At 44.6% G+C, this 22,197-nt stretch overlaps 2 protein-coding genes across 11 annotated transcripts in view; both read left to right on the top strand.

Moving 5' to 3' along the window:
- Nucleotides 1–22,197, top strand: part of LOC124471292 (NACHT, LRR and PYD domains-containing protein 12-like) — a 1,476,309-nt gene that overhangs the window by 1,265,516 nt on the left and 188,596 nt on the right. The window lies entirely within an intron of this gene.
- Nucleotides 1–22,197, top strand: part of LOC124471307 (NACHT, LRR and PYD domains-containing protein 6-like) — a 332,215-nt gene that overhangs the window by 122,401 nt on the left and 187,617 nt on the right. The window contains exon 9 of one of the 4 annotated variants that reach the window (XM_047025775.1): nucleotides 2,767–3,007. The exons of the other annotated variants lie outside the window; for them this stretch is intronic. Coding sequence (XP_046881731.1) covers nucleotides 2,767–2,992 — 226 coding nt within the window. The 3' untranslated portion in view covers nucleotides 2,993–3,007. Of the gene's footprint in view, nucleotides 1–2,766; nucleotides 3,008–22,197 lie in introns of those variants that run through there. 4 annotated transcript variants of the gene reach the window in all.

The raw sequence follows: 22,197 nt of genomic DNA on the forward strand, positions 1-22,197 counted from the left end.
TCGATTACCATGGCCTCAGATTTGGAGGTGCTGATTCGCATCCCAGCCGCTTCACATTCGGTTGCGAACCGCTCCAGTGAGAGCTGAAGGTCACGGCCCGATGAAGCCAACAGGACCACATCATCCGCAAAAAGCAGCGACCCGATCCTGAGGTCACCAAACCGGACCCCCTCAACACCCTGGCTGCGCCTAGAAATTCTGTCCATATAGGTAATGAACAGAATCGGTGACATAGGGCAGCCCTGGCGGAGTCCAACCCTCACCGGAAACAAGTTCGACTTACTACCGGCAATGCGGACCAAACTCTGGCACCGGTCGTACAGGGACCGGACAGCCCCGATCAGGAAATCCGGTACCCCGTACTCTCGGAGCACCCCCCACATGAGCCCCCGAGGGACACGGTCGAACGCCTTTTCCAAATCCACAAAACATGTGTAGACTGGTTGGGCGAACTCCCATGTACCCTCCAGGACTCCGCGGAGGGTATAAAGCTGGTCCACTGTTCCACGGCCAGGACGAAAACCACATTGCTCCTCCTGAATCCGAGGTTCGACAATCCGACGGACCCTCCTCTCCAGGACCCCTGAATAGACTTTCCCAGGGAGGCTGAGGAGTGTGATCCCCCTAAAGTTGGAGCACACCCTCCGGTCCCCCTTTTTAAAGAGGGGAACCACCACCCCGGTCTGCCAGTCTAGAGGCACTGTCCCCGATGTCCACGCGATGTTGCAGAGTCGTGTCAACCAAGACAGCCCTACAACATCCAGAGCCTTAAGGAACTCCGGGCGGACCTCATCCACCCCAGGGGCCCTGCCACCGCGGAGCTTTTCAACCACCTCGGCGACCTCAGCCCCAGAGATAGAAGGGCCCCCCCCGATGTCCCCAGACTCTGCCTCCACGTCGGAAAGCGTGTTGGTGGAATTAAGGAGGTCTTCGAAGTATTCCTTCCACCGATCCAGGACGTCCCCCGTCGAGGTCAGCAGCGCACCATCCCCACCGTATACAGTGTTGACAGAGCACTGCTTCCCCCTCCTGAGCCGCCGGATGGTGGTCCAGAACCTTTTTGAAGCCGTTCGGAAGTCATTCTCCATGGCCTCGCCGAACTCCTCCCATGCCCGGGTTTTTGCCTCCGCGACCGCCAAAGCCGCGTTCCGCTTGGCCTGCCGGTACACATCAGCTGCCTCTGGAGTCCTACCAGCCAATAAAGTCCGATAGGCCTCCTTCTTCAGCTTGACGGCATCCCTCACCTCCGGAGTCCACCACCGGGTCCGAGGGTTACCGCCGCGACATGCACCGACCGCCCTGCGGCCGCAGCTCCGGTCAGCCGCTTCAACAATGGAGGCCCGGAACATGGCCCATTCGGACTCAATGTCCCCGGCCCCCCCCGAGACATGATCGAAGCTCTCCCGGAGGTGGGAGTTGAAGCTCCTTCTGACAGAGGGTTCCGCCAGACGTTCCCAGCAGACCCTCACATTACGTTTGGGCCTGCCAGGCCTGACCGGCGTCCTCCCCCACCATCGAAGCCAACTCACCACCAGGTGGTGATCAGTTGACAGCTCCGCCCCTCTCCTCACCCGAGTGTCCAAGACATGCGGCCCCAAGTCCGATGACACGACTACAAAGTCGATCATCGAACTGAGACCTCGGGTGTCCTGGTGCCAGGTGCACATATGGACACCCTTATGCTTGAACATGGTGTTCGTTATGGACAAACCGTGTCTAGCACAGAAGTCCAACAACAAAACACCACTCGGGTTCAGATCGGGGGGGCCGTTCCTCCCAATCACGCCCCTCCAGGTCTCACTGTCATTGCCCACATGAGCATTGAAGTCCCCCAGGAGGACGAGGGAATCCCCAGGAGGAGCGCTTTCCAGCACCCCCCCCAGAGACTCCAAAAAGGGTGGGTACTCTGAGCTGCCGTTTGGTGCATAAGCACAAACGACAGTGAGGACCCGTCCCCCCACCCGAAGGCGGAGGGAGGCTACCCTCTCGTCCACCGGGGTGAACCCCAATGTACAGGCGCCGAACCGAGGGGAAACCAATATTCCCACCCCAGCTCGACGCCTCTCACCAAGGGCAACTCCAGAGTGGAAGAGAGTCCAGCCCCTCTCAAGGAGACTGGTTCCGGAGCCCACGCTGTGCGTCGAGGCGAGGCCGACTATATCTAGCCGGAAACTCTCTACCTCGCGCACCAGCTCAGGCTCCTTTCCCGCCAGCGAGGTGACGTTCCACGTCCCTAAAGCTAACTTTTGCAGCCGAGGATCGGACCGCCAAGGCCCCCGCCTTCGGCCGCCGCCCGTCTCACACTGCACCCGACCCCCATGACCCCTCCTGCGGATGGTGAGCCCACTGGAAGAGGGTCCCACGTTGTCTCTTCGGGCTGTGCCCGACCGGGCCCCATGGGAAAAGGCCCGGCCACCAGGCGCTCGCCATCGAGCCCCACCCCCGGGCCTGGCTCCAGGGGGGGGCCCCGGTGACCCGCTTCCGGGCAGGGGCAACTGAGAACCATTGTTGTATTTCTTCATGGTTGGTTTTTTGAGCCACGCTTTGTCTGGTCTTTCACCTGGAACCTGTTTGCCTTGGGTGACCCTACCAGGGGCATGAAGCCCCCGACAACATAGCTTCCAGGATCACTAGGACACGCAAACCCCTCCACCGCGGTAAGGTGGTGACTCAAGGAGGGGATGTATAAAGGTTATATATTATATTTCATGATTGTATGATAAACATGCCTCTGATGATGTCTTATGTTCTCCTATTGTCATGTAGGTTGAATGACTGTAACCTCTCAGAACGGTGCTGTGAAGCGCTGGCCTCAGCTCTCCCCTCCTCAGATCTGACAGAGCTGGACTTGAGTAACAACAACCTGGGGGATTCAGGCATGAAGCTGCTCTCTGCTGGACTGGGGAATCCACTCTGCAAGCTGGAGACACTGAGGTCTGTATTCATGTTCAATATGACACAACTATATTTATTATCTCACACCACGCACTGAATCACACACTGGTCGTAAGTTTGTGGTCTATTAAATTACAAGGGGGCCAATTAATAGTCAGGGCAGTCAAGGGTTGTAATCGACAAGGTAGAGTCATTCAGGTACAGGGCAGCAGGCAGGTTCAGAGTCAGGCCAGGCAGGAGGTCAGGACCAGGGGACACTGTTGTAGTCAAGACCACCTAAACCGAGACCAAGGTGTATCGAGACCGAGACAAGACCAAGACTTTGAGGGGTCGAGACTGGGTCAAGACTAAGCCCAAGACTGGGCGATACTGAGTCAAGTCCAAGACCAAGGCAGGGAGATACCGGGTCAAGACCAGACCACTTAAAACACACAAGCAGTAGGGTTTGACTAGGTAAAAAGTTAGATTTAGACATTGTACCCCAAAAATTAACTTCCAGAACTAACGAAAAACATAAATCCTCTTTCTCTTACGACAAATGTATCCAAAGTTCAAAACAATTAATGTAATTCCCAAGGAGTATCTTCCAAAAGTAACTTATTGTTTCATACACTCAAAGTAGGTCATGTATCCACTCATTCAATTGTTTGGCCACATCGGCATTACAGTTTTTTTCAGTCGCTAACAAGCATTTGTCCAAACAGTTGTCACCTTTTCAAAACTCTAAACAAAATTAGCACAGCATCAGTCTTTTTTGGCCATTCAATTCACATATTTCATGTCTTTTTCACACAATATGCTGTCAGTGAAGACATTTCCACAACGCTTACATTTTCTTAACAGACAACCTATACCTCCCAACAAAATGATGGATTGTTTGTGTAGTATTTACGAATGTTAACACACAACATCCCACAATAGCAAAAACAATTATCCAAACCTTAGATACAGTATAAAAACATCTGCTTCTGCAATGATATTAGTTCAAAAACAACATATCTCAGCAACAAACAAAAAAAGACAATTGAAAAATGGACACACAGCTGATTTATGTTGGGTAAAGTGGGCCAACCACAGCTGATTCCAGAGTAGCTTAGACTCAGTGGCAGGGGTTATTTCCTTCAATTACTATAAAAGAAGGACTTTGAGGAGAGATGTTGTTGGATTTAGGAAACAGAAACAGACAAATACAATCACTGTAATGTTTGGACGAGGAAGAGCAAGGGGCCCAGGGAGATTCGAGCAGGCCGAGTGAGAGATGGAGGGAGAGGTGCAGAAGCAGTGAGAGGAGCAGGGCTGGGGATAAGAGCAGGCCCAAGGAGAGGGCAAGGTAGAGGTGTAAGAATGCATGGTGGTGGCATTCCAAGGGCTGCAAGAACAGTAGTCAGTGATGAACTTTGTACCACTATCATTGACCATGTAATCAACCACGGTCTTTCACTAAGAGAGGCTGGTGAAAGCAACCCAAGTTGAGGTGGTCAACGGTTGCCTCCATTACACGCATCTTTCAACAAACCAATATTTTGTTCACTGTAAGCATTACTGTAAAACGTTTTCTGTTCTATTACTGTATACTGTGTTTCTACTGTACTTCCTTTACGTAGTAAACAGTAAGAAAAAAAAGAACTGATTTGCTTTTTACTGAAATGTGTTTGAATGTGAACATTATTGTATATGTGGACATACAGTTCCCAACCAAGAAATTTAGTGTAAAAGGTGGATTGCATGTTTTGCATGCAAATACCTGAAACATAAGTCCATGCAGTTTTTATAATGTCAACAATAGCCAGTATTTTGAAACCTGGTGTACTTTGAATGACCGCATGTACCTTGTGAAGTGAAAACAAGTGTTATTCTTTGACAGAATCATTTCATTTTGAGTCAGATTTCCAGTGTTTTGGTAAAGTCAGTGTGTGCAGAGAAACATGTGTTCTGTCTTGAAATGGAGAGTTAGTATATCTTTAACAAAATGTGTTTTTGAGAAGAAAATTATCCATTTGGCCAATTGTGTTTTGTAGGTGTCAGTCTGTGTTAAGAGTTTAGAAAAAGTATCCGAAGGGTAAGCGCTTTTTAGCGATTTAAAAAAACTGTAACTTCCCCAAATAATTATCACGGTTCATTAATGCAAAAGATCTTCCATGAAAACTTGTTTCTTAATTATGGCAATATTGTTTGTCAACGAAAAATCCATCAAAAGGAATAATATCTTCAAGCACATACCTCCATTTCTTTGTTTCAAGTTCACCATGCGTTAGACTTTCCTGTGTCCAGCTTGTGTGATATCTTCGGGGGAAAATCCAAGCAGCAAGTTACATTGACGTGTTGTAGTGGCAAAAACAAAACAGTTTTGAGTTTTCCTTTAAATCCCTAGATCCTATTTCTAGTTGATTTTACCACCTTGGAGAAAGCAGGAGAAGCAGTGTCAAGACTCGCAGTTCTGTCCAATAATCCAATGTTGCCGGTTTTATTGTAGAAAAATGTTACATCAATTAAAGTTCATAGACAAAACAAAGGTTGTACAAAATGGAACAGGCCCAAACAGAGACAGCGTGGGTGGCTTCAGCCCTGAGGTCAATGACGGTATCTGCCCCGCCTTCTTCCCGTCATGCACATCTGGCAGCCTTTTCGAGGGTGGCACTGTCACCACCTGTCGGGGTGCACACTCACAATGCCACAAAAAAAGGGGAAAAAATCGCTAAATCATTCAAATACAAAAACTTAAATCCTACAATCTGTAACAGTAATTAGCACTCTTAAAGTAGTGTGGTGTGCTTGGCCAGGCAATGCAGCTTTTAAAATATTATTTAAATAATTGTTTTTTTCTTAGCGTCGCATTAGTACTCGGTCTCTGCTTTCACATCTCTCTCTCACTCAAGTGAAGGACCAGGGTACCGCTGTGTTTAACTTAGCTTTATAAAGTCTGTTTAGCTTTATTAAGTCGGCAGAAATATGCAGCTGACATGAGAATGTTGAGGTAAAATAACTTCATAGGTTAATAAACCTTGCTTCCGCTAATGAGTGTAGAGGGTCACTGTTAAGGCTGGTACGGATATGCAGCCGAACATAGGAGAGGGAAAACCCGGCGTACAACAACAATACTTTATTACAGTTCATAAAATAAGGTACAGCATGGAGTTAGGCTTACGGCACCCAGTTTAGAGCACCTGCATCTAGAAATCCCTCACCGGGCCGAACAAGGTGGACACAGGGATGGATTAACAAACGGGCCTACCGGGCCCAGGGGCCCATGAGCTCAGGGGGCCCCTGGGCCTGAGCCTTTGAGTGAAGTCATTGTTATTAACTTTGTATTACAGTTTTTTTCAATCGCTAAGAAGCGCTTACCCATACTTCGGATACTTTTTCTAAACTCTTAGCACAGACTGACACCTACAAAACACAATTGGCCAAATGGATAATTTTCTTCTCAAAAACACATTTTGTTAAATATATACTAACTCTCCATTTCAAGACAGAACACATGTTTCTCTGCACACACTGACTTTACCAAAACACTGGAAATCTGACTCAAAATGAAATGATTCTGTCAAAGAATAACACTTGTTTTCACTTCACAAGGTACATGCAGTCAATCAAAGTACACCAGGTTTCAAAATACTGGCTATTGTTGACATTATAAAAACGGCATAGACTAATGTTTCAGGTATTTGCATTGAAAACATGCAATCCACCTTTTGCACTAAATTTCTTGGTTGGGAACTGTATGTCCACATATACAATAATGTTCACATTCAAACACATTTCAGTAAAAAGCAAATCAGTTCTTTTTTTTCTTACTGTTTACTACGTAAAGGAAGTACAGTAGAAACACAGTATACAGTAATAGAACAGAAAAGGTTTTACAGTAATGCTTACAGTGAACAAAATATTGGTTTGTTGAAAGATGCGTGTAATTGAGGCAACCATTGACCACCTCAACTTGGGTTGCACTCTTTCACCAGCCTCTCTTAGTGAAAGACCGTGGTTGATTACATGGTCAATGATAGTGGTACAAAGTTCATCACTGACTACTGTTCTTGCAGCCCTTGGAATGCCACCACCATGCATTCTTACACCTCTACCTTGCCCTCTCCTTGGGCCTGCTCTTATCCCCAGCCCTGCTCCTCTCACTGCTTCTGCACCTCTCCCTCCATCTCTCACTCGGCCTGCTCGAATCTCCCTGGGCCCCTTGCTCTTCCTCGTCCAAACATTACAGTGATTGTATTTGTCTGTTTCTGTTTCCTAAATCCAACAACATCTCTCCTCAGAGTCCTTCTTTTATAGTAATTGAAGGAAATAACCCCTGTAGTGGAACTGTTGGTCATATGCATAGATGTATGTGTATGAAATCTATAATCTTCTATGTTCATTGGTAAGAGACAGGAAGGCAAGATAATTAAGTTGAGTTCAAAGGAATGTGAGGTGCTGATGGCTCTGTGGGCAGCTTGCCCTGGGGGATGGGTGAAGCATTTTATATGGACTTCTGTCCTCTGGTTACTGTAAGGGGTCAATGAGACAGTTGCTCTGAACTTTGGCTAGAAGGACTGTGTCCTGTTTCATTGTTTGTGTTAATTAAAAGTATTGTTTGAAGATGGTCACACAAAGGACAGTTGACCATTTGACTGGTCAACCCCTGTGGCTTTATTATCTACTGCTCTGGGGAGAGCTGTGACATCAAAGAACTTTGGGACACACTGGACACTTGGTATTGTGCTAAGCTGTCACTAAGTTGAGTTAGCCAATCACAGAGTTTGCTACATTGATTGATTGACCTTTTAGAATGCCATTTGATCTGAAGTGTATATGAGGTTGTGATCTTTGGATGTTCAGGATCACTCTTGCGAACGATTTGTGGCTAGCACACCCTTCGCCGAGACGGATCACAAAGTACTTTGTTTAAATCATATGTAATTGTATAGTCCAATAAATTGTATTAAAACCATATCCCTTGACTATTCAGATCTACACAGTGCCACTCGAATTCTTCCTTAACACCCCTGCCACTGAGTCTAAGCTACACTGGAATCAGCTGTGGTTGGCCCACTTTACCCAACATAAATCAGCTGTGTGTCCATTTTTCAATTGCCTTTTTTTTGTTTGTTGCTGAGATATGTTGTTTTTGAACTAATATCATTGTAGAAGCAGATGTTTTTATACTGTATCTAAGGTTTGGATAATTGTTTTTGCTATTGTGGGATGTTGTGTGTTAACATTCGTAAATACTACACAAACAATCCATCATTTTGTTGGGAGGTATAGGTTGTCTGTTAAGAAAATGTAAGCGTTGTGGAAATGTCTTCACTGACAGCATATTGTGTGAAAAAGACATGAAATATGTGAATTGTATGGCCAAAAAAGACTGATGCTGTGCTAATTGTGTTAAGAGTTTAGAAAAAGTGTCCGAAGTATGGGTAAGCGCTTCTTAGCGATTGAAAAAAACTGTAATATAATGATATGACACGATGCGCTGTAGCTGGTATATGCTAAGCTTAAGTCATTAATGTCATTAACAGGGCCCCAAAAGTCCCACTGAAAAACTAAAGAATAGCCTAAACATTCACTTTAAAGATGTCACAAGAAAGAAACCATTATGACACCTTTCAAGTGAGTGTTTATCTCCTCAGTCTATCTATAGGACTTTAGAGGGTCTGAGTACTCCATGCAATATGGGCCCTTTAACTTTGTAGGGAGAAATTCAAAAAGCAAGTGCAAAACAATAGCATTAAAGCTCTGTTTTAGCAGCGGGGTCTTAAAAATTATTAAAGGTTGATAAATCTATTTAGGTAAATTAAGGCCCTTAAAAGGTATTAAAAAGTCTTAATCCCGATTTTATGAGGTATTAAATTTTGTTCACGCTTTGTCCAAAGAGTTTGATTCCTAAAAGTATGCATGAATATTTATTTTCCTCCCATGACTATTATAAACAACGACGTGCTTGGTCAGCGAGTCTCGTATTTTGCGAAATTACATTTACATTTATGCATTTAGCAGACGCTTTTATCCAAAGCGACTTCCAAGAGAGAGCTTTACAAAAGAGCATAGGTCACTGTTCATAACAACGAGGTAGTCCCAAACATTGCAAGCAGCCAAAACATGAAGCATGCATTGTGAAAAAAACTAAACAAGTGCCAAAAGGGAAGACCTATAAGAGCATGCAGTTATACAAGTTACAAATTAAAACATCATGAACCACAAAAAGGTGCAGGACTGTACCTGTAGAAGAACAATCAATAGTAAAATATTTCACAGCGAGTACAAGACTTAACTTCGTTATAACTAACCTACAAGAGCAACAAGTCACTCAATAAGAGTCATTGTGATCCTTGAGGAAACCAACAACAGGTCCAGCCAAGCATTCCTAAGTGCCGTTGTACTCCCGGAACAAGTGCGTCTTGAACCTTTTCTTGAAGGTGGGGAGACAGCCAGTGTCCCTGATGGAGGTGGGGAGCTGGTTCCACCATTGGGGGGCCAGGCAGGAGAAGAGCTTGTGTTGGGACCGGGCAGTCTTGAGCGGTGGGACCACCAGGCGGTTGTCTAAGGAAGACCGTAGGTGACGGGTGGGGGTGTAAGGTTGCAGGAGAGACTTGATGTAGTCGGGTGCAGTCCCGTTCACTGCTCGGAAGGTCAGGACCAGGGTCTTGAATCTGATACGGGCATTGATGGGTAGCCAGTGGAGAGAGATGAGGAGCGGGGTAACATGGGAGCATCTGGGTAGATTGTAGACCAGGCGGGCCGCTGCGTTCTGAATCCTCTTAAGAGGGTTGGTTGCACATGCTGGGAGACCAGCGAGCAGCGAGTTGCAGTAGTCCAACTTGGAGAGGACCAGTGCTTGGACTAGCAGGAGTGCTCAGACAGGTATCTCCTGATCTTCCGGATGTTGAAGAGGGTGAATCTACAAGACCGGGAGACTGCGGCAATGTGGGCCGTGAGGGAGAGCTCGTCATCCATGGTAACCCCAAGGTTCCTGGCAGAGGATGAAGGGGTCACCGTCGCAGATCCCAGGGTGATTGACAGATCATGGGAGATGGAGGGTTTAGCCGGGATGATGAGAAGTTCTGTTTTGGCGAGGTTCAGCTGGAGGAGGTGCTCTGTCATCCAGGCGGAGATGTCTGTGAGGCAGGCCTCAATCCTAGCTGAGATCCCCGGATCAGTCGGGGGGAACGACAGGTACAGCTGCGTGTCGTCAGCGTAGCAGTGGTAGGAGAAGCCATGGGAGGTGATGATTGGTCCAAGTGAGGTGGTGTACAGAGAGAAGAGGAGGGGGCCAAGGACGGAGCCCTGTGGGACACCAGTGGAGAGCTGGCGAGGGCCTGACAGTTTGCCTCCCCAGGAGACCTGGTAGGATCTTCCCGACAGGTAGGATGAGATCCACTGGAGTGCAGTGCCAGTAATGCCCATCTCAGAAAGTCTGGAGAGCAGGATCTGGTGGTTAACCGTGTCACACGCTGCAGAAAGGTCCAGCAGAATGATGACGGGAATGGGTGATGTGTCGCCCTCCACATGTCGCGAAACAGACTCCGAAATGGGGAAATGTACATTTGCCCATTTCTCCTGGTTGGAGAAGGATGAGTTTATACAATGGCTAAAGCCTGTCCGTGAAAACAGGCTTACTGTACATATTGTAAAAAGAAGATTAGCGTAGCTTCAATGGGCATCAACGCTGTCAAGGCCGCCGCAGAGAGCAGCCGCAGCTGTCCATTGCCAGTTTCTGTGATCCACCAGCGACACCACCCCCCAACAAAACAGCTGAACTTGTCAAAACAGCTACGACAGCGACCTCTGCCCCATCGTCTGCCGACATCAGGGTGGCTATGGGTGACACATCAACGATGCACGCAGAGGTTATCTGGTGTTGCAATAATGCGGTGAATCACTGAACTCAAACATTCAAATGTTTCTATAAACCTTGCCTTTTATTCTTTTATTTATTATTTTGAGCTTTGTTTCTTCCGAGCTTATCTGAGTTCTGTTGTATGGTTGTGCTCTATATATTTATTTTCAACCTACAACTGTTTATTAAGTTTAAGGTTTTTTGCAGATTAGAACTTGAAGTGGCGATGAGGTCTTAAAATATTTTGAGAAGGTCTTCAAAAAGTCTTAAAAAGGTATTGAAATTAACTTCAGGATTCCTGCATTTACCCTGTAACTGGGACAAGTGAGATTACTTACATGACATTACACTGCACGCTTGTCCCACACTACAACGCCACGCTCACATCCCCTTAGGGCACGCACACCACGGCCACACTGTGATATCACGCCCCCGCTCACTGCACATGTGTCTCAGGACCTGCTGGCAGGGTCTATCTACCTGCACAGGTGCTCTAGCTGCCTCCCCCTGTACTCTAGCTCTACACGCTACGGCTAAAACTACCAGTGAGCGGTAGCCTACACATAACGAACAGTTTGTAAGAATGAATAACACTACTTAACTCTCCAGGGGTTTGAGACCCTCCTGGGGTCTAGACTGAGGCCGCTCCAAAGACAGCAGACAATGGGAGCGGACACACCTACAGCCCCGCTGTCTACGTCACCCTAACCAGCCAGGAACGCAGCCACCCCCCAATTGCAACACACGTTCAGTTCTTTCACTTCCGTGATGTCTGTCAGACACCGGCTCCCAGACCAGCTCCCAACCCCTGCTCACTTCCCTCTCTTATACTCCTCCCGATACCCCCCTAACACAGGTGCAGCCACTGACTCTGCTCCCCTTAACTACCCCCGTCATTCACTACAATATTCATCATTTGCTACATAGCTTTAGGTGGCCTGGCTTATTATCACAACCAAAATCTGGCAAGCAACTGAAACTAACACCCTGAAACATACAGAATGTTACACAGCTAATACTTGCTAAATCTCTTTGTGTAATGGTGGAAGAGTGGAAGAGAGAGTTATGAAGAGTTTTGGTACAGAGACAGATTGCAAACATTAGGTATCTAGCTTTGCTAGCATCACTTACTCCTCGCTTATCTTTTCTTTTTTTTCTTTTTCTAAATGCCGGTAAAAGTTTTATGTACAATAAACAATTACACAAGGTGTGTGTTTTCTTTTGGACATTGTTGAACGATCGCCTGGGGACTCGAGGTGCGCGCTGACCAGGGTGCTGATCCCCTGGCAAATAGTCACCGCTATTTTATTACGCCTCGCCCGTCTCCCTAGTTCACGCTCGGCCCTCACGAATTTGCATAGGCTACGTGCCGGAGATCACACGCTTGGTCGATTTACGAGTTAGTCAGAGACTCCCTCGGGAATCACCGCACCCAACACAACAACCACAGACGTTCACGGGGACTTCAATCACAACCTCAAGAGATCATTTATGGCAGCAAATGTTTATAGGCCCTTTTTTGGGCAACACATCATAGTTTATCGATCACTTATTACTTGGCTATGTTTCCCTCCCGGTGAACGTCCTTCCCACGGGTGACAATAATAAAACAAAACGTTTTCCCTCCCCGTTAGTTTTATCCTCCGTGAGACGCAACACCGCACCTATCGAGAGAGTACATGTGTCTGAACAGACCAACACTTCAAGACCCTGTTTTCGCGTAAACACCAGCTGGTTGTTGTGTCTCGTGTCTAAATGGTCGCGAATCCCCGGGGAACTCACCTGAGTCTAGGTGTGGGGCGCCTCTGGGTCTCGAACGAGGGGCGCACAAATGGGCGGTAGGGCAACGACTGTCTTTTTCACATTTTTATTGGCAGAAAATTATAGGAACAAAATCAAAGTGTAAAAATAAATAAAAAAGGAAGCTAACCTCTTTGACCAAGGGCGTACAGGAAAAACAAGAAAACGGGGACCCTGGGCCACTAGTAAAACAGAAATAAAAAGATGGTCAGTACAACTGACGAAAATAAATGTATTCGGAATGTCTTTCTACAAAAAACTGGCTCAGGAAAAAACTCGACTCAACTTCAGACTAGGTGTGTACTTGAGAGGCTCTCAGAAAGTCAGAGAGTCTTAAGTACCGTTGTACTCCCGGAACAAGTGTGTCTTTACCCTTTTCTTGAAGGTGGGGAGACAGTCAGTGTCCCTGATGAAGGTGGGGAGGTGATTCCACCATTGGGGGGCCAGACAGGAGAAGAGCTTGGGTTGGGACAGGGCGCTCTTGTACATTATTGTAAACTATTTGTGGTTCAGGTCTGCATACCTGTTCAACATAACACAACCATAGTTATAATCACATTCACACCACAGTCTGGTTGTGAGTTTGTGGTCTATTAAAGGTACAAGGGGGCCGGAAAAGACTATTCAGGGCAAGCTAGGTTTGACATCCACAAGGCAGAGCCATTCAGGTACAGGGCAGCAGGCAGACTCAGAGTCAGGCCAGGCAGGATGTAAGGACCAGGGGAACTAAGAGGCAGAAAAGACTAAAGGAGATAGAGAAAAACATGCTGGTACTGTAGGCTTGACAAACAAGAAGAACTGACCCCAAACAGAAAACACAGGGATAAATGAGAGTAGGAGAGATGGGAGACACCTGGAGGGGGTGGAGACAAACATGAGATGGGTGAAACAGATCAGGGTGGGACAGGAATCTATTTAAGACATACTCCTTTATTATATTATTGTAGATTGACATTGTGTTTAGTATCTGTCTGCTAGTGTACTGTTGTCCTGTGCCTGACACACCACTATCCCTGCATCAAGGCTGTGTGTCAGAAATAGCCAGAAAAGTGTGCTGCATGGTATACTGACAGACCTGCTATTGGATGTAATATGTAATACTTTCTTGGTATATTGTACTACTAAAGCTCTGGAAAGAATTACAAGACCACTGCACCTTTTTAAAAAAGTGGAAAAGAACGATTTTGAGTGAGGAACAGAAGGGTCAAATTTAAGAGGCACATTTTACCCTAGTGTTCCTCCCTCAAAATGGTCATTCTCAACTTTTTTTAAAGGGAAAGAAAAAGGTGTACAATTTCTGAGACTATCGTTTGGTACGATTCCATTTCCACCACACACTGGTTGTAAATTTGTGGTCTATTAAAGGTACAAGGGGGCCGGAAAAGACTATCCAGGGCAGGCTAGGTTTGTCGTTGACAAGGCAGAGCCATTCAGGTACAGGGCAGCAGGCAGACTCAGAGTCAGGGCAGGCAGGATGTAAGGACCAGAGGAACTAAGAGGCAGAAAAGACAAAAGGAGGTAGACAAAAACATGCTGGTACTGTAGGCTTGACAAACAAGAAGAACTGACCGCAAACAGAAAACACAGGGATAAATGAGGGTAGGAAGGAAGATGGGAGACACCTGGAGGGAGTGGAGACAAACATGAGATGGGTGAAACAGACCAGGGTGGGACAGGAATATATTTAAGACATACTACTTCATTATATTATTGTAGACAGACAGTATACTGACAGACCTGCTATTGGATGTAATATGTATTACTTTCTTGGTGCATTGTACTACTATAGCTCTGAAAAGAATTACAAGACCACTGCACCTTTTTCTTCCCTTTTTAAAAAAGTGGAGAAGGACGATTTTACCCTTCTGTTCCTCCCTCAAAATGGTCATTCTCCATTTTTTTTTAAGGGAAAGAAAAAGGTGTACAATGTCTGACACTATAGTTTGGTACGATTCCATTTGAGATGAAAGGAAAGTCTCCCAACCTGGACAGACAGTCCTCTGACTGATCAAACCTTCTTGGTGTTTGAGAGGAAAATTACAGACTCATTCTTTATTTCCACCTCCTGCGGGTAGTAGTGTTTGTAATCCTTCTTATAATCATAATACATCATAGAAATGCCTCAGGATGACCACATGATGTCTCAATATACAATAGACAGATCGTTTTCTGGAATATTCCACAGGTACAATCCAACTCTTTAAAATCAGCTTCTCAGGCAGGTTAATATTTCACATTGGTTACTGGCTTCCAGTAACTTTGTTCAAATTGTGTCATTGTACTCAAATCAAATGTTATTTGTATTGCCCTTTCTACAAGCAATGTTGCAGAGGGCTTCACACAAGCCCATAGAACTGCACCTAAATCAACCTAATCTCTCAAGGAAGTGTCAAGGAAGTTTTGAAGACACTGTGTGCGTGAATAGTCAAGATGCCGGATTAATACACATTCTTTATTCTGTACAGTACATTACCAAACAGAGCACTCTGTGACCAGTCATACCGGATTACTAGAAGTCGTTCGGCAGAGTGATGACGAACACAAAATACATGAAGTCAAGTTTAAGTCTTTTATTGTCAGGTACACAGAACAACATAAGGTCAGACTGGGCACTGAAATTCTAGGGACAAGACAACACAAAGTAATCTGACATAACAAACATATAAGTACTTAGAACATAGATTACATCTATGATAAGCAACAACAATAGTGTTGAACGATGCGCTGGGCTCACAGCGAGAGAACTGTGTCTGCGGCGATGATCGGCTTTCGGACCAACCCTCAACTGTACTGTCTGGCCTGTGTGATCTAGTCACGCTCGGGGTCTCACGGTTCCCCAGGTTTGTGAGCGGAGACACACGTTTAATTTTGGGTTTGCTAGCGGCTCCCTCTGAGGGAATCGACACCAAACCAAACCACGGTGTCGTAACGTCACTGGGCTTTATAACATCAAGGGTTTTTATAGCAGCATTAATGTTTTGGTCTTTTATGACAACATTATCATTTATTTATCCCTTATTCCTTTGTTCCCACTCAGACGAATATTAGTATTTTCCTTTAATAACAATCAAGAGCGATTAAGAGCTTTGCTCGCCCTTATTCCCCCCCGTTATTTAGGACACAACACCGCACCTATGAGAGAGAGTGAGTCTGAACATGTAAATCTTCAAAATCCTGTTTCGCGTAAACACCAGTTAGACAGACAGCCCTGTCAAAGTAGCTGTCATTCAAGATCCGGAGATCCGGTTTTCTCTATGCAAGCAGTTTTTACCACATCCTATGTAAAATAGTTCCAAACTGTCACACTCAAAGCATTCTAACTCAAACTTTTTACCAGCAAGCAGTCATAACTCATTTTATCTAAAATATACATCTGGAAACCATTTTTTATTCATAACGAAAAGGTAAAAAAGCTCTAAAACCATTTTGCTATTTCTAACACATCTTAAAACATATGCAAGCCATTCTCTAATAGCACATTTAATGCCAATGCACATATTATAATTCTGTATATGTATGCAAGCCATTTCTAAAACCACCTTATGCAAATGCACATATGACCCAGTAGCTCAATATACGTACGGAAGAAATTCTAAACAAATATTAATGCAAAACTTAATATACGTGTATAAGCAAATTCTAAAAACATTTTAATGCAAAACTTGATATACGTATGCAAGAAAGTCACAAACACATCTTCATGCAAATGCACATTATCTCTAATAAGCGTCACTCTTTTTTTGTTTATTCATCATTTCTCGAAAGTACATTCAAACGAAGGTTCAGTGAGGATCCTTCAACAATAGTATACAATACAATATACTAGACCTCTAATACACATAATGACCTATACTGACCTTATAGAGCTATACTAACCTAAGACAAGTGAGGTACAGCAACTATCAGCAATAGTGCAATATTGTATAGTAGAATATATATAGTAGTGAGAAATGTATCAATGTACATTTCGCTTAATGTACATTGTGGGAGGCAGCGAGGAGCAGATGAATGATTTGACTAGCCGCTCGAAGCACTTCATGATGACAGAGGTCAGTGCTATCGGACGATAGTCGTTCATGCAGGTGACCTTGGTGTTCTTGGGCACAGGGATAATGGTGGTCCTCTTGAAGCAGGTGGGGAGTACAGACAGGCTGAGGGAGAGGTGGAAGATGTCACTGAAGACCCCTGCCAGCTGGTCCGCGCAGCACCTGATATGCCGTCTGGGCCAGGTGCCTTGCGAGGGTTGAGTTTTCTGGAGCAATGCCTCAGCTACAGTTATTGTAGGCACACCACTGGCTAGGCCCTCAGGTAACTCCACTGCAGGGGGGTCACTGTCCCTCTCAAAGTGAGCGTAGAAGGTACTCAGCTCAAAAAGACAACAAACTCACGTTTCTGAATTCGCTAGAGTAGAGCATAAACTATCTCACAATAAACTTTCTCTGGTTGTAAATTTGTGGTCTATTAAAGGTACAAGGGGGCCGGGAAAGACTATCCAGGGCAGGCTAGGTTTGTCGTTGACAAGGCAGAGCCATTCAGGTACAGGGCAGCAGGCAGACTCAGAGTCAGGGCAGGCAGGATGTAAGGACCAGAGGAACTAAGAGGCAGAAAAGACAAAAGGAGGTAGACAAAAACATGCTGGTACTGTAGGCTTGACAAACAAGAAGAACTGACCGCAAACAGAAAACACAGGGATAAATGAGGGTAGGAAGGAAGATGGGAGACACCTGGAGGGAGTGGAGACAAACATGAGATGGGTGAAACAGACCAGGGTGGGACAGGAATATATTTAAGACATACTACTTCATTATATTATTGTAGACAGACAGTATACTGACAGACCTGCTATTGGATGTAATATGTATTACTTTCTTGGTGCATTGTACTACTATAGCTCTGAAAAGAATTACAAGACCACTGCACCTTTTTCTTCCCTTTTTAAAAAAGTGGAGAAGGACGATTTTACCCTTCTGTTCCTCCCTCAAAATGGTCATTCTCCATTTTTTTTTAAGGGAAAGAAAAAGGTGTACAATGTCTGACACTATAGTTTGGTACGATTCCATTTGAGATGAAAGGAAAGTCTCCCAACCTGGACAGACAGTCCTCTGACTGATCAAACCTTCTTGGTGTTTGAGAGGAAAATTACAGACTCATTCTTTATTTCCACCTCCTGCGGGTAGTAGTGTTTGTAATCCTTCTTATAATCATAATACATCATAGAAATGCCTCAGGATGACCACATGATGTCTCAATATACAATAGACAGATCGTTTTCTGGAATATTCCACAGGTACAATCCAACTCTTTAAAATCAGCTTCTCAGGCAGGTTAATATTTCACATTGGTTACTGGCTTCCAGTAACTTTGTTCAAATTGTGTCATTGTACTCAAATCAAATGTTATTTGTATTGCCCTTTCTACAAGCAATGTTGCAGAGGGCTTCACACAAGCCCATAGAACTGCACCTAAATCAACCTAATCTCTCAAGGAAGTGTCAAGGAAGTTTTGAAGACACTGTGTGCGTGAATAGTCAAGATGCCGGATTAATACACATTCTTTATTCTGTACAGTACATTACCAAACAGAGCACTCTGTGACCAGTCATACCGGATTACTAGAAGTCGTTCGGCAGAGTGATGACGAACACAAAATACATGAAGTCAAGTTTAAGTCTTTTATTGTCAGGTACACAGAACAACATAAGGTCAGACTGGGCACTGAAATTCTAGGGACAAGACAACACAAAGTAATCTGACATAACAAACATATAAGTACTTAGAACATAGATTACATCTATGATAAGCAACAACAATAGTGTTGAACGATGCGCTGGGCTCACAGCGAGAGAACTGTGTCTGCGGCGATGATCGGCTTTCGGACCAACCCTCAACTGTACTGTCTGGCCTGTGTGATCTAGTCACGCTCGGGGTCTCACGGTTCCCCAGGTTTGTGAGCGGAGACACACGTTTAATTTTGGGTTTGCTAGCGGCTCCCTCTGAGGGAATCGACACCAAACCAAACCACGGTGTCGTAACGTCACTGGGCTTTATAACATCAAGGGTTTTTATAGCAGCATTAATGTTTTGGTCTTTTATGACAACATTATCATTTATTTATCCCTTATTCCTTTGTTCCCACTCAGACGAATATTAGTATTTTCCTTTAATAACAATCAAGAGCGATTAAGAGCTTTGCTCGCCCTTATTCCCCCCCGTTATTTAGGACACAACACCGCACCTATGAGAGAGAGTGAGTCTGAACATGTAAATCTTCAAAATCCTGTTTCGCGTAAACACCAGTTAGACAGACAGCCCTGTCAAAGTAGCTGTCATTCAAGATCCGGAGATCCGGTTTTCTCTATGCAAGCAGTTTTTACCACATCCTATGTAAAATAGTTCCAAACTGTCACACTCAAAGCATTCTAACTCAAACTTTTTACCAGCAAGCAGTCATAACTCATTTTATCTAAAATATACATCTGGAAACCATTTTTTATTCATAACGAAAAGGTAAAAAAGCTCTAAAACCATTTTGCTATTTCTAACACATCTTAAAACATATGCAAGCCATTCTCTAATAGCACATTTAATGCCAATGCACATATTATAATTCTGTATATGTATGCAAGCCATTTCTAAAACCACCTTATGCAAATGCACATATGACCCAGTAGCTCAATATACGTACGGAAGAAATTCTAAACAAATATTAATGCAAAACTTAATATACGTGTATAAGCAAATTCTAAAAACATTTTAATGCAAAACTTGATATACGTATGCAAGAAAGTCACAAACACATCTTCATGCAAATGCACATTATCTCTAATAAGCGTCACTCTTTTTTTGTTTATTCATCATTTCTCGAAAGTACATTCAAACGAAGGTTCAGTGAGGATCCTTCAACAATAGTATACAATACAATATACTAGACCTCTAATACACATAATGACCTATACTGACCTTATAGAGCTATACTAACCTAAGACAAGTGAGGTACAGCAACTATCAGCAATAGTGCAATATTGTATAGTAGAATATATATAGTAGTGAGAAATGTATCAATGTACATTTCGCTTAATGTACATTGTGGGAGGCAGCGAGGAGCAGATGAATGATTTGACTAGCCGCTCGAAGCACTTCATGATGACAGAGGTCAGTGCTATCGGACGATAGTCGTTCATGCAGGTGACCTTGGTGTTCTTGGGCACAGGGATAATGGTGGTCCTCTTGAAGCAGGTGGGGAGTACAGACAGGCTGAGGGAGAGGTGGAAGATGTCACTGAAGACCCCTGCCAGCTGGTCCGCGCAGCACCTGATATGCCGTCTGGGCCAGGTGCCTTGCGAGGGTTGAGTTTTCTGGAGCAATGCCTCAGCTACAGTTATTGTAGGCACACCACTGGCTAGGCCCTCAGGTAACTCCACTGCAGGGGGGTCACTGTCCCTCTCAAAGTGAGCGTAGAAGGTACTCAGCTCAAAAAGACAACAAACTCACGTTTCTGAATTCGCTAGAGTAGAGCATAAACTATCTCACAATAAACTTTCTCTCCAAGAAGTTCTCATCACAGACGTCTTTCAAAAAGACGACCTTAGAGAAAACGCCTTTCTGTCGAAGTCGGAAATGATGTCGTTTGGAAATGATGTCGTAGCGGACCAATCACGACCAAGGGGTATCTGTCGCGTACAGCACGGCATGATGGATCGACAGGAATTTCAACGGTGCACGGGAGAGGTCTCCGACGGCCCCGCAGACGACGGAGAGGGCGTTTCAGGGCGTTCCATCTATGCGTAGGCCCTTCCCATGTGTCCGTAATCGTGAAGTACGGAGTACCCTTTACACACTGAGTTCGAAATCTTTTATGCATTTTTTGCAATCGTCAGCCTCAACATTCGGTGGCACTGAATTTCCAAAAGAACTATCAAAATTCTGGCTATGGATGCGAAAATGCAGAAAATCGAACCGGATCCAAACTTTTTTTTGACGTATGAAAGTTTTGGAGGCAGAGTGTAAGCGCGATTGACATAACGCGAGGTCGTATTAATTTTTTTACGTGCGAACATTTCGGTTACGAATTTCGGACTCAGTGTGCAATGGCCTTTACTCTTGATGTTCTCGGTAGCATTTAGCCATTTCTGTAGAGTACCCTGGTCTAGATCCAAACTCTTTGGAGTTGATAAGTTTGTTGCTTTCGAGATGCTCTACTATTAATTTGCCCACTCTGATGGAAAGGTTTACCAGGTGGGTTACAGGTTTAACCAGGGAAGAACAGTGAGTTCTGATAAAGGCAGTGTCCAACCCAAACACATCCTTTGCCTTAGACTTATTTAGTTTATTAATGATTTTATGTACTTTTTCCTGACTGACCTCCTGAATTTGGAAAAGCTTTGATGGCTCTGACTTTGTGGTCTGTGATAGGGTTGCTGGTTCAAAATTCTCTGCAAGCTCCTCCACTGACTGAATAAAGAAGTTAATGAATTGTTTTGTAATAGCTGAATTGTTAGTGCTGATAACACCATTCACTTCCAAATCTGTTCTTGTTTTTTGTTGACTAGGTTTGAGTTTAGTAAGACTGTCAAGGTGCTTCCATAGGGATGTGCTGTTTCCTTCAAATTCCTCAGTTGCATAAAATAGGCTGTCTTTGCTTTACGGAGTTCTCTGACTACTGCATTTCTCAATCCTTTAAAGATGAGGAGATCGATCTGAGATTGGGGAAAGACCGGACATCCTTCTTGGGGACAACATCATCAATGCAGTGTTGAATGTAGCTGGAAACAGTGTCCGTTTATTCGTTTAATGTCTCCATCTGCTGCCTCCCTAAACATCAGCCAGTCAGTGGTGTCAAAACAGTCCTGGAGGGTCGTCACACTCTCGTCACTTCTTAAGTGGAGTGACCTCGCAACCGGACTGACCTGTTAAAGCTTTTGTCTATGTTGGCGGGGAATAAAAACAAAAACTAAATAAAGAGCAGGGTTCTTTATCTGATAGATTAATATGATAACCTAACAGGTACACAAGCTCAGCCCATCCAAAACTGTAGCCCAAATAGCCGTGTAAGAAAATAAAAAGAATAGTAAGTTTTAGCAGTACAAAACGGTAGTGGTGATAGTGAGAGTAGACAATACAAAAACATCATTAGTACACCACTAACATCAAATACATAAAACCTAAATATTTACCAGTATGTTCAAAGAAATAATACCCACTTACATGCTCTTAACACGCACACATCTCGATCCTCAACACGTGTGCTGATACCAGTATGGCTAAATCTGCTAGATGAAACATGACACAATTCACTTTAATACAGCCTGTATACAACTTAATTTCCTAGCCAAACACATTAACTTTTACGTTAACTACATCACCTCACATTATTCACTCCATAAACGATGACGACTGAAGTAAACCAGAGTAAATCCCAAGGTAGATAGAAGGGTCTGATTTTTACAGTTAATAGCTCAAGTGCAGGAGAGCAGTGAGATGCTAGTACCGCTACATCCATGGCCCAAAGAAAGTTAACCTGAACTTTAGCGAGTAGGATGGTTAGAAAAGCAGGTTTGAAGCTCCGTTTCCGAGTTCGAACAAGAACTCCAGCACGTCGGCCTTGTTTCTTCTTCCTCCGTCTCGCAGGTAAACAGATCGGCGAAACAACAAAGAGCCCGCTGCAGTCCGATCTCG

Source organism: Hypomesus transpacificus, chromosome 9 (assembly GCF_021917145.1).
Source record: "Hypomesus transpacificus isolate Combined female chromosome 9, fHypTra1, whole genome shotgun sequence".
Lineage (NCBI taxonomy): Eukaryota > Metazoa > Chordata > Actinopteri > Osmeriformes > Osmeridae > Hypomesus > Hypomesus transpacificus.